The sequence below is a fragment of the Geotrypetes seraphini genome, chromosome 10 (assembly GCF_902459505.1).
Source record: "Geotrypetes seraphini chromosome 10, aGeoSer1.1, whole genome shotgun sequence".
Taxonomy (NCBI): Eukaryota; Metazoa; Chordata; class Amphibia; order Gymnophiona; family Dermophiidae; genus Geotrypetes; species Geotrypetes seraphini.
Window position 1 is genome coordinate 103,271,272 of NC_047093.1, and position 15,102 is coordinate 103,286,373.

Sequence of the window (15,102 nt, forward strand, 5' to 3'; positions counted from 1 at the left end):
TCTGGGAGATGATGCAAGACCGAAGGCCAGAACCTTGTATTGGTAATGATGATTTCCCACTCAAAATCTGAGAAGCTTGCGAGAGGCTGGGTGAATGGAAATGTGAATGTAAGCCTCCTTGAGGTCCAGAGAGCATAACCAATCATTGTGATCCAGGAGAGAGTATAGGGACGTGAGACAGCATCCGAAATTTCTCTTTGACAAGAAATTAGTTGAGAGCTCTGAGGTCCAATATCGGGCAAAGATCTCACATCTTCTTCGGTACAAGGAAATACTGGGAATAAAATCCCGCATTCTGCTGGTCCAAAGGAACTTTCTTAATGGCATTGAGAATGAGCAGAGATTCAACTTCCTGGAGAAGAAGAGAGGACTGCAGAGGGTTGGAAGGAAACTCTCTTGGAGGATGATCTGGAGGAATATCGAGGAAATTAAAAGACTATCCTTCTCAAATGATATTGAGAACCCAGAGATCAGAGGTTATTAGCTGCCAACGATGATGGTAATGTGGCAGATGACCTCCAATGGGAAGAGGGAGAGGCAGAGTTACCTTGATTAAAATTATGCTCTTGAGTAGTCAGTCAAAAAGGCTAACTTGACTTGGAAGCAGCAGAGGTCTGAGGTTTTTGAGGATGACATGGATGAAGATGCACCCCTCGAAGTTGAAGCGAGCCACATTAATAGTCTCTGCTTGGCCCGTAAGACTAGACTTGATACCTTAGTGGCCTGAGACAGTCTGGGAAGCTGGTGACTTCTTAGCTGCGACACTGACATGGAAGCTGGTACTTCAGATGATGGCGATGCTTTCCACATCGATGGCTTGGATGATGTCAAAGGTAGCTGTGATGCATCCATGGTACCAAAAAGAAGCCTTTGTTATAAAAAGCAGCTTTTTATGGAACGCTTCTGAAGCATCGAACAGCGCGTACAAGATTCCACATGATGGTCCAGACCAAAGCACTAGATACACCACTTGTGTGGATCAGTTAGGGAAATAGTGCGCTGGCACCTGCCGCACTTTTTAAAGCCAGTTAATGGGAGGGAAATGGGAGGGAAAACCACCTCAGTCAAATAAAACCTCAAAGGCTGAGGTGGAGGCAAAGGCCCTGCTGTCAAAAACGGCTATGGCAAAAATAAAGAAAAAGAGAAATTTTTTTTTTTACTATACAAGAAGAAAAGAAGACTAAAGAAAAAAATCTGTAAATGCGTGAGCGGCAAGGCAAAATAAAACGGAGACCATTTAACACACGACTTTGTAGCTCCGCGGAAAGCTGAGAACTGAGGAGCGCATATCTACGTCGGGTGGGAAGGCATTCACTAACGTTCTAAAGTTCTTAAAGTGCAAGAGCGCTTTAGCAGCTGTCCGTACAGGGGCTCCATGGATGATGTCACCCACATGTGAGAATATGCTGCCTGCTTGTCCTGAAATAATCTGAAAGACTGAGGCCTCATGGTACAATGTGAATACCGAGGCAAATTTGAATCTGTTTTCTGTAACTAATCACTAGTCCATTGTTATTCTATTTTCCATAATTCCTTCTTGGCAGAAGCTATGACTCCAAAAAAGCACAAAAAAATAAACCTGATTCTCTGAGAGCAGGACTGATGGTGACTCATTTCACAGAAGGTGCTTCCCTTTAAAAGCACTTACTGAGAGAAGCATGTGGTATAATAAGAGAAAGGAGCTACAAAGTTGCAGAGAGAGTCAGTGGGCCTAGATCAATAGACAAAGACAACGAATGTGGCTGGGGCTTGAATCAGGAATTCAATTCATGTCCTTTTCCCCATTTACACACCCATCCTAAGCAACTGGGTTCAGCAAATCTGGGTTTTGCCAGCAGTGTTTAAATAACATGGTAATAGGTAGCAGCAAAACCTAATCTGGTCTATCCACTGACAAGTTCCAATTCTTCCACTTTGGGTAGATGGAAGGAAAAATTAGATCTTTTAACCTGCTAATTTTCTTTCCTTTAGTTTCAACAGATCATAGAAACAGAAAAAAATGAAGACAGATAAAGGCCATTTTCTTAATTTAAAAATTTTCTTATATATGGCAAATCTGCAAAACTAAGCGGTTTACAACATACATAAAATATATTAACATTTCTCAAAACATTTACAAATAAAGATTCAGTATTTCACATTTATCATATCTAAAACATTTTAATTTCATCAAAATGCCTGAGAAAACCAAATATGTTTTTAAAGATTGTCTAAAAATTCTCAGAGACTCAATAAATCTTAAATCCATTTCATAACTGAGGTCCCACAACCATAAAAATTGAGTCTCTGTACATCTCAAGTCTTATTTGTTTAAATTTGGAACATCAAATAACACCTGATTACTTAACCGTAAATGATGTTCTGGCACATGAACTTTTAAGGTTGCAGATAAACAAGGGGGGTGGAGGTTGTTTGTGAAGAATCTTAAAAATAAATGTCAAAATATACGCCAACTATAGGCAATCAGTGTAACTGTTTAAGAATCAGCATAATATGAACATAAAGAAGGCACCATGAAATTAATCTAGTAGCAGAATTTTGCACTATTTTTATAGCTCTTAGATTATTTTTTGAGTAAACCAACTAATAACAAATTACAATAATCAAAAAGTGGATGCGTATATAAGTCTTTACAACTGTATAAATTAACTGGACTCAACAATTCCATCAAAGATCGTAACAATTTCAGCTTCAAGAATACTTCCTGAATAAGTGATTTAACGTGCAGCTTCTACTTCAAGAAATTTAATTTCCCCTTTAATAGGGATCTCAGTATTTGCAAAAGCAAAAAAATTAATACAGGAAACTGAAAATTCAGTCTACTTGGAAGCAATAATAGAAACATAGAAACATAGAAACAGACGGCAGATAAGGGCCCACGGCCCATCTAGTCTGCCCACCTTAATGTCCCTCCCCTACCTTTGCCCTGTGAATAGATCCCATGTGCCGATCCCATTTGGCCTTAAAATCAGGCATGCTGCTGGCCTCAATCACCTGTAGTGGAAGACTATTCCAGCGATCAACCACTCTTTCAGTGAAAAAGAATTTCCTGGTGTCACCTCGTAGTTTCCCGCCCCTGATTTTCAACGGATGCCCTCTTGTTGTCGTGGGACCCTTGAAAAAGAAGATATCTTCCTCCGCCTCGATGCGGCCCGTAAGATACTTGAACGTCTCGATCATGTCCCCCCTCTCTCTGCGCTCCTCGAGCGAGTATAGCTGCAATTTGTCAAGCCGTTTTTCGTATGGTAGATCCTTGAGTCCCGAGACCATCCGGGTGGCCATTCTTTGTACCGACTCCAGTCTCAGCACATCCTTGCGATAATGCGGCCTCCAGAATTGCACACAGTACTCCAGGTGGGGCCTCATCATGGATCTATACAATGGCATAATGACTTCCGCCTTACGACTGACGAAACCCCTTCGTATGCAGCCCATGATTTGTCTTGCCTTGGACGAAGCCTGCTCCACTTGATTGGCAGACTTCATGTCCTCACTGACGATTACCCCCAAGTCTCGTTCTGCTACCGTTTTTGCTAGGATCTCGCCATTAAGGGTATAAGACTTGCATGGATTCTGGCTGCCCAGGTGCATAACTTTGCATTTTTTGGCATTGAAGTTTAGTTGCCAAAAAATGCAAAGTTATGCACCTGGGCAGCCAGAATCCATGCAAGTCTTATACCCTTAATGGCGAGATCCTAGCAAAAACGGTAGCAGAACGAGACTTGGGGGTAATCGTCAGTGAGGACATGAAGTCTGCCAATCAAGTTGAGCAGGCTTCGTCCAAGGCAAGACAAATCATGGGCTGTATACGAAGGGGTTTCGTCAGTCGTAAGTTTTTGATGGATTCAACTGTAATTTATTAGCTGAAAGCCAGGATTCAATAGTGTTAAGACATATGGCCTCTTTTACAAAGCCGCACGGCAACAGCCCCGAAGCCCTTTAAATCTCTATGGGCTTCAGGGCCGTTAGCGAAGCGCAGCCACTTATGCGGCTTTGTAAAAGAGGCCAATAATGTTAAAAATGAAAATGTAGCAGAAATTGACTCATGAACTTGAAAATAAAACAATGACATCTGCATAAAGCCGACAGCGCACACCTAAACAATTCAGAATTTTACAGAGTGGTGCAATATATATATTAAACAACAATGCAGAAATAAAGACCCTTGTGGTACACCCGAGCTAATTTTAACCCAAGATGAACTCACAGTACCCAATTTTACTTGAAAATGACGATCCTGTAAAACTGAATAAACCATTTCAACACTTGTCTGGTTGTACTAAAAGCTTGTAATCTCTTTAACAAGAGCTGATAATTAATTGTATCAAATGCTGCATTAATGTAACAAACAAATGTAACAAAAACACCTTCCCTGAATCAAAACTAATTCTAACAACATCATGAACAGACAATATCAAAGTTCTGTGTTGTGTTTCAAGTTTAAAACCAAATTGATATTGATCCAGAAACAAATTTTTTGAATCTGAAATAATACTAACTTTTCTAAGACTTTAGTCAAAAACAACAAAAATGGCATGGGTTTAAAATTATCTACTACAGTATCTTCAAATTTTTAATTTTAATAAAAAAAGTGGTCTAACTCCATGTTTTAAAATATCAAGAATTTTTCCTTCTATAAACAATTTGTTCACAATTGATGTAACAATTGGAACAATTTCAGATGCTAACTTTTCATCACAGATGTTGAGCGAACATTTAAACTTATAACGTCTATTGTATGGGTTACAGACACTGTTTCAAAAATAGTCCAGGACTCAAGGTCATCTACAACTTGATCAATAATGGGAAAAAGAACCAAAGCCAAATCTTCAACAATATGTGCTGCTTTCAAATGAAAACCATCAGCAAATAGTTGGGGAGTTGTTCATGTGTCACAGACTATAACATCTTAGACTCTGTTAAATCTGTAACAACGGTAAACATATCCCTCTTTGCAGCAAAAGCTGCATTTTGATATGATTTCATCTCTATCTGATAAGCATTTTTAGTAAAGCTATCGGGATATTTTTGCCATTTTATTAATAGACACGCCTGCCCTGCTCTGTCGTCTGTGGGGAAAAAACTTTGTGCATGTGCTTAGTCTGTTTACCGCTTAGAAGATAAGGTTCATAGAGTATAAGCTTTGTATTGTATTATATATTATTGTGCTTATAAGGTAAGGTAAGCGAGACTTGTGTCTTACCACATTGTATTTTGTTATGGGTCAGAAAGGCACTAAGGATCCCCCCCTCCTAGGAAGATGAGACTTGTAAAGCTTATGTTGCCCGTGTGGGTGACACACTCCCTCCAGCACACATCGCTCTGTGTCACCAGTCCTCCCCTGTATACTTTGCACTGCCTATAAGTTTACCCATGAGGCAGACACTACTGTAATGTGGAATGCATTGCTAGCAGAGCTCAATAGCTGTTTTCAGTCTGCTTGACTTATCTTTTGAGTCCCTCCTTCGGCTTTGAAGGAAAGTTCTGTCACTTCTTGTGCTGTGTTTCCGTGTCTTTTGATTGCCCACCCCATGATCTCTGTTGATCAGTTTTCAGAAGCGATTTGTTCTGTGCTGGCTCATAAGAAAAAAAAACCCAAAACATTCCGTTTTACAGGCTCTCTCTTAAGTTGTAAATTCTCGCTGTGCTCCTCTGGACGCTAGTCACTGACCTCAAGGAATGTGATTCTGGTTTACTCTTTCTGACTTAAAGTAACATTCCTCTGATTTGCAGTCTGAATTAGACAGAGCACAAGCACTTTTGACTGCCAGACCAGCTCCTGTCAGAACTTACTTACACTATCAGGGTCCGCACATGAATGCTGAACCTTCTATGGGAATTAATGGGGTTCTGACTAAATCTTATCGTACGCTACCCCTGTCTGTAGCTCACCCAGATACAGGCTCTACTTTATTTCAGCACTCTTTTCTCCTAAATTCCTCACTGCCCTGTCAGCCTTCTTGGTTGAGATCTTTTCTTCCCTCGCCTCATTCAGCTCACTACAGATGATGCCGGAGGCTTGCATGGTTTTTTTTCCCATCATTTATGTCCATTTGTCCTTCGTCCAGGCCTTTGCCCCTCCACTTAAGACTCCCCGATCTGGGCTTCTGCTGATTTTGGTAGTTCCCATAGCACCCATTGTCCCCGACGTTCCTTCCCTCCTCTCCTCCATTCCACCTGCAGCCACTATTTTCTCTGTCATTGACCTGAAGAATGTTTTTTTTTTCTGTCCCTGTTGATGAGGCTACTCAGCCCCTTTTTGCCTTTACCTTCCAGCAACAGTAGTATACTTGGTGTAGAGTGCCCTAGGGCTATGTTGACTCCCCTGTGGTGTTCTCCATTGTCCTTCAGACTACTCTGCAGCCATGGACCGCCCCTCATGGTTCTGTCCTCATCCAATATGTGGATGACCTCCTTCTATGTTCCATAACTCAGGAGACCTGTCAGGCTGATAGTTTGGACTCTTTTACAATGGTTGTCTGTGTGTGGTCACAAGGTGTCACGAAAGAAACTGCAATGGTATAAATCTGAGGTGGAATATCTGGGTTTTGTCCTGTCTCATGGTCAGAGGAAAATTAGCACTTCTCGCATTGCTGCTGTCCTGGGTCTGCCCTGCCCAGCTACCAAGAAAGACATGCTTACTCTTCTTGGTATGATTGGTTACTGCCGCCAATGGATCCGTGATTGTTCCTTCTATGACCAGATTCTGAGTCAGACCCTAGGTCCTGAAATGACTGATCTTATCAGATGGACTAAAGAAATGTTGGATGCTTTTGGACATTTGAAATGTGCTTTGGTTTCTAGCCCGGGCCGGGGTTTTCCTGATTATGATCAAATGTTTCACCTATTTGCTTGAGACAATTGTACAACCATGGCGGGAGTCCTGGCACAAGATCATGGTGGTAAATTACACCCTGTTGCCTTTTGTTTTGGTGAGGGAGAAAAAAGAAAGATAGTTTCTTTTTTTTAAAATAAAAAGAACTAAGGATAAAAGAAAAGACTATTAAAAGTCAAAAACATGAGAGCGGGAAGGCTCAAAAAATTTCAATGGCCGTTGAAACGTGTCTTCTTAGCTCCATGGAAACTAAGAAACTGAGGGATCGCGCACCTGCGAGCTAATCACAAACTTTCTAAACTCTAAAAGTTGTGATACACTTTTAAAGTGTCCGTACTGGGGCTCCATTGGTAACATCACCCATGTGTGAGAATATGCTGCCTGCTTGTCCTGGGATAATGATGGTATATCAAGCTCTTGAGTAATTCCATAAACCACTTTGCTGTTGCCAATAAACCCCAAGTTATAAAATACCTCCTCAAAGGTACCCCTCAAATTTGCACCTGCTTTTTGTACTGGTATTCACTTTGAGCAAAAAATCAATTTCTCTGCCTGAGAGAATCTGACCCAAACTAGTGGACAATGCTGGCAATAGGTTCTATAGGTCTAAACTTAATCAGGGTCAAATCTTTCTGTACCTTTCATATTGAGGGTCTGGAGCTCAATGAGGTTTCCTATTGATTCTGGAAGAGATGATAGTAGATTTCTTTCAATGTTTAAAACCTGGGGAAGAAAAAGAGACTAGTCAGGTTTCAAAATGCAGATGGTGATCACTACAGCTACTAAGTTTTGCTGTTAAAATCTTCTCTTAAAGAACAACAATGAGATAAAGAAAAATAACTATTCAAAACCAGTTCTCTTTGTGTCTATAATGATATTAGAACTTAAATTGGTTTATTTAACTTGAAAATCAAACAAATGCAGTATAAAACAATAAAACAACCAACAGTAATGAAAATCATGTTCATTCCAAGCACAGTTTTTCAAACTTAACCCCATCTCTTAATACAAAACTAATTTCCAAAATTCACAGGACTTCATGCTATTGCATAGTTGCAATTGACAACCTCTAACACTATGATAAAAATGGAAAAATGGAACAAAATCATCACTAAATAGCTATAAAAGACTATAACAGTAGTCCACGTAAGAACATAAGAACAGCTTTACTGGTCCATCAAGCCCAGTAGCCCTTTCTCACGGTAGCCAATTCAGATCACTAGTACCTGGCCAAAACCCAAGGAATAGCAATATTTCATGCTATCGATCCAGGGCAAGCAGTGGCTTCCCCCATGTCTTTCTCAATAACAGACTATGGACTTTTAAAAACATAAGAACATAAGAATAGCCTTACTGGATCAGACCAATGGTCCATCAAGCCCAGTAGCCCTTTCTCACGGTGGCCAATCCAGGTCATTAGTACCTGGCCAAAACTCAAGGAGTAGCAATATCCCATGCTACCGATACAGGTCGAGCAGTGGCTTCCCCCATGTCTTTCTCAATAACAGAATATGGACTTTTCCTCCAGGAACTTGTCCAAACCTTTCTTAAAACCAGCTACGCTATCCGCTCTTACCAAATCCTCTGGCAATACATTCCAGAGATTAAGTATTGTCTGAGTGGGGGAAAAAAAATTCCTCCTATTGGTTTTAAAAGTATTTCCCTGTAACTTTATCCAGTGTCCCCTAGTCTTTGTAATTTTCGACTGAGTGAAAAATCGATCCACTTGTACCCATTCTACTCCACTCAGGATTTTGTAGACTTCAATCATATCTCCACTGATCCGTCTCTTTTCCAAGCTAAAGAGCTCTAACCTCTAACCTTTTTAGTCTTTCCTCATACAAGAGGAGTTCCATCCCCTTTATCATCTTGGTCATTCTTCTTTGAACTTTTTCTAGCGCCACTATATGATAGAAGGAGAAATGGCAATGAGGCTGGTGGGCAGTGGTGAAAAATGCTGCACATGATCTGAGGGATAAGAGAGGAAGAAAAGTTGGACTCCTGGAGGGACAGAGAGAGATGTTGGTTAGGGAATGGAATGAGGTCTGGAGGAGAGGAAGCATGCAGGAGGCAGAAAGAAATACTGGATACACAGTAAGAAGGAAATGCAACCAGAGACTCATGAAATCACCAGACAACAAAGGTAGGAAAAATTATTTTATTTTCAATTTAGTGATCAAAATATGTCAGTTTTGAGAATTTATATCTGCTGTCTATATTTTGCACTATATTTGTCTATTTTTCTATAGTTGTTATTGATCGCATATTTTAAAGTCATCTCCCTTGACCTCTTTGAAAACCCCCCGAATGTAAATGATAATTAAGATTTTCTCTGCATACAGTGTGCTTTGTGGGGGGGGGGGGTTATTTTGTGGTTACCATTATGTATTAATAAGATTATATCGTGTTTATATGAAAATGGATAGAAGAAATTGCATTACAATTAGTATTATTATAGGGGTTGAGTCAGGGGTGGAGTTTGGGCAGGTCCAGTTCAGAGCTTTGGCAGGGGTACTTAGTTGGTATTTGTTACGCTTAGGGGGTACTTGGCTTGAAAAGGTTGAGAAACACTGGGTTAGAGTAAATACATAGGGCTCCTTTTATGAAGGCGCGGTAGTGGTTTAATGCGCATAACACCGCACGCTAAACTGCCAACCGCGCTAGCCGCTACTGCCCCTCTTCAGCAGGCGGTAGTTTTTTGGCTGGCGCAGGGGTTAGTGTGTGATTAAAAGTCGCACGTGCTAAAGCCGCTACCACGGTTTTGTAAAAGGAGCCCATAGTATTGACAGTATGGAAATATTACACATATCTTACTGAGACACAGAGATTGTAAATTTCTATATATATTTCTTTAATCTGACCTTAATTAAGATTGTTAATCTGTGATACTATTGATTTGAGCTAAATAAAGCCAATTTTAAATCCCAAGCACCTCTTGTATATACATATAAAGCACTGAGAAGATGTAAACAGATCCCATTACACCTCCACCTTCTCTATGTCTTATATTAACCAGCTGGAGGAATGGGCAGAAAAGTGGCAGATGAAGTTCAACATAGAAACATAGAAAAATGCAAGGTGATGCATCTGGGTAGAAAAAACAAGGAACATGAATATAAAATGTTAGGCGTAATATTGGGCAAAAGCGAACAAGAAAGGGACCTGGGGGTACTGATAGATAGGACCCTTAAGCCGTCGGCTCAATGCGTGGCGGCGGCAAAGAAGGCAAACAGGATGTTGGGCATGATAAAGAAGGGAATCACGAGTAGATCGTCAGATGTCATTTTGCCGCTTTACAGAGCAATGGTCAGACCACACTTGGAATACTGTATCTAACACTGGTCTCCATACCTAAAGAAGGATATAACCTTGCTAGAAAGGGTACAGAGGCGAGCCACGAAACTAGTAAAAGGAAAACTGGGACTGTTCTCCCTCGAAAAGAGGAGATTATGAGGGGATATGATAGAGACTTTCAAAATACTAAAACGATGCGACAAAATAGAGCATGGAGCACCTTTATTCACATTGTCAAATGTGACACGAACAAGAGGTCATGGACTCAAACTGAGGGGAGGCAGGTCCAGGACAAATGTCAGGAAGTTCTGTTTCGCACAGCGAGTGGTGGACGTTGGAATGCTCTCCCGGAGGAGGTTGTGACGGAGGCTACCATTTTGGGATTCAAGCGCAAGTTGGATGCATACCTTCTTGCAAATCACATTGAGGGATACGGGTAATCAAGGTCTCCATCAGGGAGCACCTAGCATTGGCCTCCGCGTGTGCGGGTCGCCGGACTAGATGGACCTAGGGTCTGATCCAGTGAAGGCGTTTCTTATGTTCTCCCCCCAAAAAAACCACTTGTATTACAGATAGGATGCCCTGGAGTTACAAGATGTCGTGCTACTGAGTGGACGTTGGTGGTTTGAGCTCCCAAACTTCCTCTCTGTTTTCGTTCTATTTTCTCCTACAAACTATATTTAACTTATACTAGAGTCAAGATCCAACGTACCATTTTGGAATGGGAGTTTCTGCCTCATGTCATCAAATTGACCCCATTGTGGAGGACATTGGGTCTGCGTCAGAGAGTCCAAAATGGCAGACAACAATTCATCCCACCAGCCATCTATTAGCTCGGCGTGGGTGGCCAAAGTAGTCCACGAGCTGCAGTCGATTCTAGAGGGCTCCCTTACCACTAAACTACAACCAACAGTGGACAAGTTGGATGCAGTGGACAATCGTTTGGAGACCATGCATGGCAACCTTACCTCCTACCAGCAGCGCCTTTCCGATTTGGAAGACCACGTGCAGCAGCATGAAGATCATTGTCGCCTTTGGGCAAAAATCACCGACATGTAAACAAAAATCGATGATTTAGAGAATCACTCTCAAAGGGGGAACCTTCGCCTGGTTGGCTTACCGGAATCTATAAAGGATAGTGAGCTCCATTCTTTCTTGGAGACATGGCTTACGCAGGCCTTACAAACTGAATAGGCACACAGAATTGGCTGACTGACTGAGAGGAGAGAACATTCTCTTTCTGAGAGGAGAAGACATATTTTTGGATAAGTATACATTATTTTGCTCTGAGCTTTGATAGGTTTGGGGAGAAAAACTATATTGTAGGTTTCCTTCTAAAAATAGTTTAGATCTTAAAAGAGCAAACTTTATTTAGCTAGTCTCCATAGAATAATAGCTTTTTATAGTTCTACATTTTTATAAGTTTGAACCTTCTGCTAGAGATAGTTACAGGGAGGCAGAGCAGGATCTGGTTTAGTCTCCATTCCCCTCTCCCACCCACCCATTTCTCATTGCGCATTTCTTTACTTATAGTCTTAATTTATTGTCATTTATTCTAATTAGGACAACTGGGACCATGTGTTTCCTTTGCTTCTATCTCAGGATTCATTTTAAATGAGAATGTATTACTTTTAAAATTCTATATGTTATCTTTATCCCACTTGTCCCTTTATTATGGAATGCTTATAGGTTCTCCTATGCAAGAGGCACCCAATAATTCAAACTCTCCCTTCCTTCAGTGAAAGGAATCAAAGAAATCAAGAATTTCAGTCAATCCTTGATTTTTAAATTTTCTAAACTATGGAACAAACTTCCTCTTATCTTAAGGGGTCTTGGTTAGAGAATGACACGGTGACAAAATTCATCACCGTCCCCGCGGATAACCGCGGGAAATAATCCCATGTCATTTTTTTGTGTCTATCTCAACCTCAGTCCTTCTACACCAGCATTCTTCAAAGCAAAGCTTGTGAGTCAGTGGTTGTGGCCATTCATACTCTGATTCTTCCCTCTCTCCTTAAAGAATGACATGAAGATGGTTTACCGTGGTTATCCGCGGGGACGGGAACGGTGATGAATTTTGTCACCGTGTCATTCTCTAGTCTTGGTCCTTCTCAACTTTTTCGCAAATCTTTAAAAACTATTTTATTTGCCAAACACTTCAGGAATCAGTCACATTAATATTTTCTGACCGTTACTTTTTTTTGTATTCCTTTTAGTTACTGTTAACCGAGTTGAGCTTGATTTTGGATGAAGACCCGGTATACAAAGCTAAGTTTTAGTTTAGTTTATATTTCATTACCTGCTAAGAATCAAACACTAGATAAGCATACGATATAACATAGGACTATCTAAGAAAGAAACACTAAATAAAGCATATAATATAATCCTAAGGCTCTCTATACTAGTCTAATATATTCCTAGTAGCTTAATAAGGTTTAATTAAACAATCAGCTCAATAAGAACATAAGAATTGCCACTACTTGGTCAGACCAATGGCCATCGTGCCCAGCAGTCTGCTCACGCGGCGGCCCTCTAGTCAAAGACCAGCACCCTAACTGAGACTAGCCCTACCTTCAAACGTTCAGGTTCAGCAGGAACTTGTCTAACTTTGTCTTGAATCCCTGGAGGGTGTTCTCCCCTATGACAGACTCCGGAAGAGCATTCCAGTTTTCTACTACTCTCTGGGTGAAGATGAACTTCCTTATGTTCGTACGGAATCTATCCCCTTTCAATTTTACAGAGTGCCCTCTCATTCTCCCTACCTTGGAGAGGGTGAACAACCTGTCCTTATCTACCAAGTATATTCCCTTCAGTACCTTGAATGTTTCGATCATGTCCCCTCTCAATCTCCTCTGTTTGAGTTTCTCTAATCTTTAGCTGTACAGCAACTCCTCCAGCCCTTTAACCATCTTAGTCGCTCTTTTCGGGACCCTTTCGAGTAGTACCATGTCCTTCTTCATGAACGGTGACCAGTGCTGGACGCAGTATTCCAGGTGAGGGCGCACCATAGCCTGGTATAGCGGCATGATAACCTTCTCCGATCTGTTCGTGATCCCCTTTTTTATCATTCCTAGCATTCTGTTCGCCCTTTTCGCCGCCGCCGCCACACATTGCATGGATGGCTTCATCGGCTTGTCGATCAGAACTCCCAAGTCTCTTTCCTGGGAGGTCTCTCCAAGTACCGCCCCAGACATCCTGTATTCGTGCATGAGATTTTTGTTACCTACATGCATCACTTTACACTTATCCATGTTGAACCTCATCTGACATATTGATGCCCATTCCTCGAGCATGTTTATGTCACGTTGCAGATCATCGCAATCCCCCTGTGTCTTCACTACTCTGAATAACTTTATATTGTCCGCAAATTTAATCACCTCACTCGTTGTACCAATGTCCAGATCATTTATAAAGATGTTGAAGAGCACAGGTCCAAGCACTGAGCCCTGTGTCACCCCGCTGGTGACGCTCTTCCAGTCCGAGTATTATCCATTTTTCCCCACTCTCTGTTTCCTATGCTCCAGACAGTTTTTAATCCACATGAGTATTTCACCCTTGATTCCATGGCTCGCAATTTTCCGAAGTAGTCGTTCATGTGGAACCTTGTCAAATGCCTTCTGAAAATCCAGATATACAATGTCGACTGAATCGCCCTTGTCTATCTGCCTGTTTACTCCCTCAAAGAAGTGCAGCAAGTTTGTCGGGGGGAGGATACCCACTCACGTACTGGCGTGATAAGTAACCATCCTGGCGAGGTAAGTTGCCACTCCATTTCTGAGTCTGAGGTAAGTACACACATGACAAATAGTACTGTAGGAACCACACTAACTCAGGCGGAAAAATCACCACGGGGTCCTAACAAACATAAAGTATGGAGGGCTATGTATGTTAATGCCCACAGTTTAGGTAATAAAATTCTGGAATTAGAAACGGAAATAAGGAATGCCGATCTAGATGTGGTAGCGATATCTGAGACCTAGCTCACAGATTCCTATGGGTGGGATATGGCTATATCGGGATACAACTTACTTCGTCGAGACAGAGAGGGCAAAACAGGGGGAGGGGTAGCACTATACACTAAGGAGAACATCAAAGTTACCAGGATCACGGACTTCAAGTACACTGGGGAATCCCTTTGGGTGAACCTGGCCAGGGGGAATGACAAATGCCTGTATCTTGGGGTTTTATACAGACCTCCAAGACAACAGGAAAACATAGATATAAAACTAATTGAAGATATAGAGACCATCACTTTGCATGGAGACACGGTGTTGTTAGGGGACTTCAATATGCCCGATGCAGATTGGAACAAACTTTCCGCTACAACCAGCGGCAGCAAAAGGCTACTAACCTCCATAAAAGGAGCACAACTCAGACAGATGGTATTGGAGTAGAGAGTTGTGCAGGGACAGAAATCCCACCCATCCCTGCCAGGATCTTCTTCGTCCCCACCCATCCCCGCCAGGATCCTTTCCATCCCCATCCATCCCCGTCAGGATCCTCTCTGTCCCCACCCATCCCCGCAAGAATTACCTCCATCCTCACCCGTCCCCATAAAAAGCAGCAATTACTTCTGACAGGATCATCAATTCCAGAGTTTCTTTTGTATTTGCGCTGCTGTTTTCCTGGTGGAATCTCTTTGGTGGAATCCTTTTTTTGTTTTCTATTCAGGTAATTAACTTATAAACCCCCTCTTTTACTAAGGCTGACGTGTCCATTATATTATATGGATGAACCCTGCTTCCAAAGCCTTCCATCCCCGTGGGAGTCCCGTTGGCTAGAGGGGGTCCCCGTGGGAGTCCTGTGGGCCAGAGGGGGGTCCCCGTGGGTTAGGGGGGATTCCTGCGGGACCCGTGGGATTCCCGCGATCCCCATTCCCGTGCAGACCTCTATATTGGAGCCCACTAGGGATCAGGCGATACTGGACCTGGTATTCACCAACGGGGAAAGTGTCACAGAGGTTTCGGTAGGCG

General features: G+C 41.9%; 1 protein-coding gene across 3 annotated transcripts in view; it reads right to left on the reverse strand.

Moving 5' to 3' along the window:
• Window positions 1-15,102, reverse strand: part of LRSAM1 (leucine rich repeat and sterile alpha motif containing 1) — a 542,506-nt gene that overhangs the window by 408,618 nt on the left and 118,786 nt on the right. For all 3 annotated transcript variants that reach the window (XM_033960298.1, XM_033960299.1, XM_033960297.1), the window contains one exon: window positions 7,474-7,558. In XM_033960298.1, the coding sequence (XP_033816189.1) occupies window positions 7,474-7,558 (85 nt within the window). The remainder of the gene's footprint in view (window positions 1-7,473; window positions 7,559-15,102) is intronic.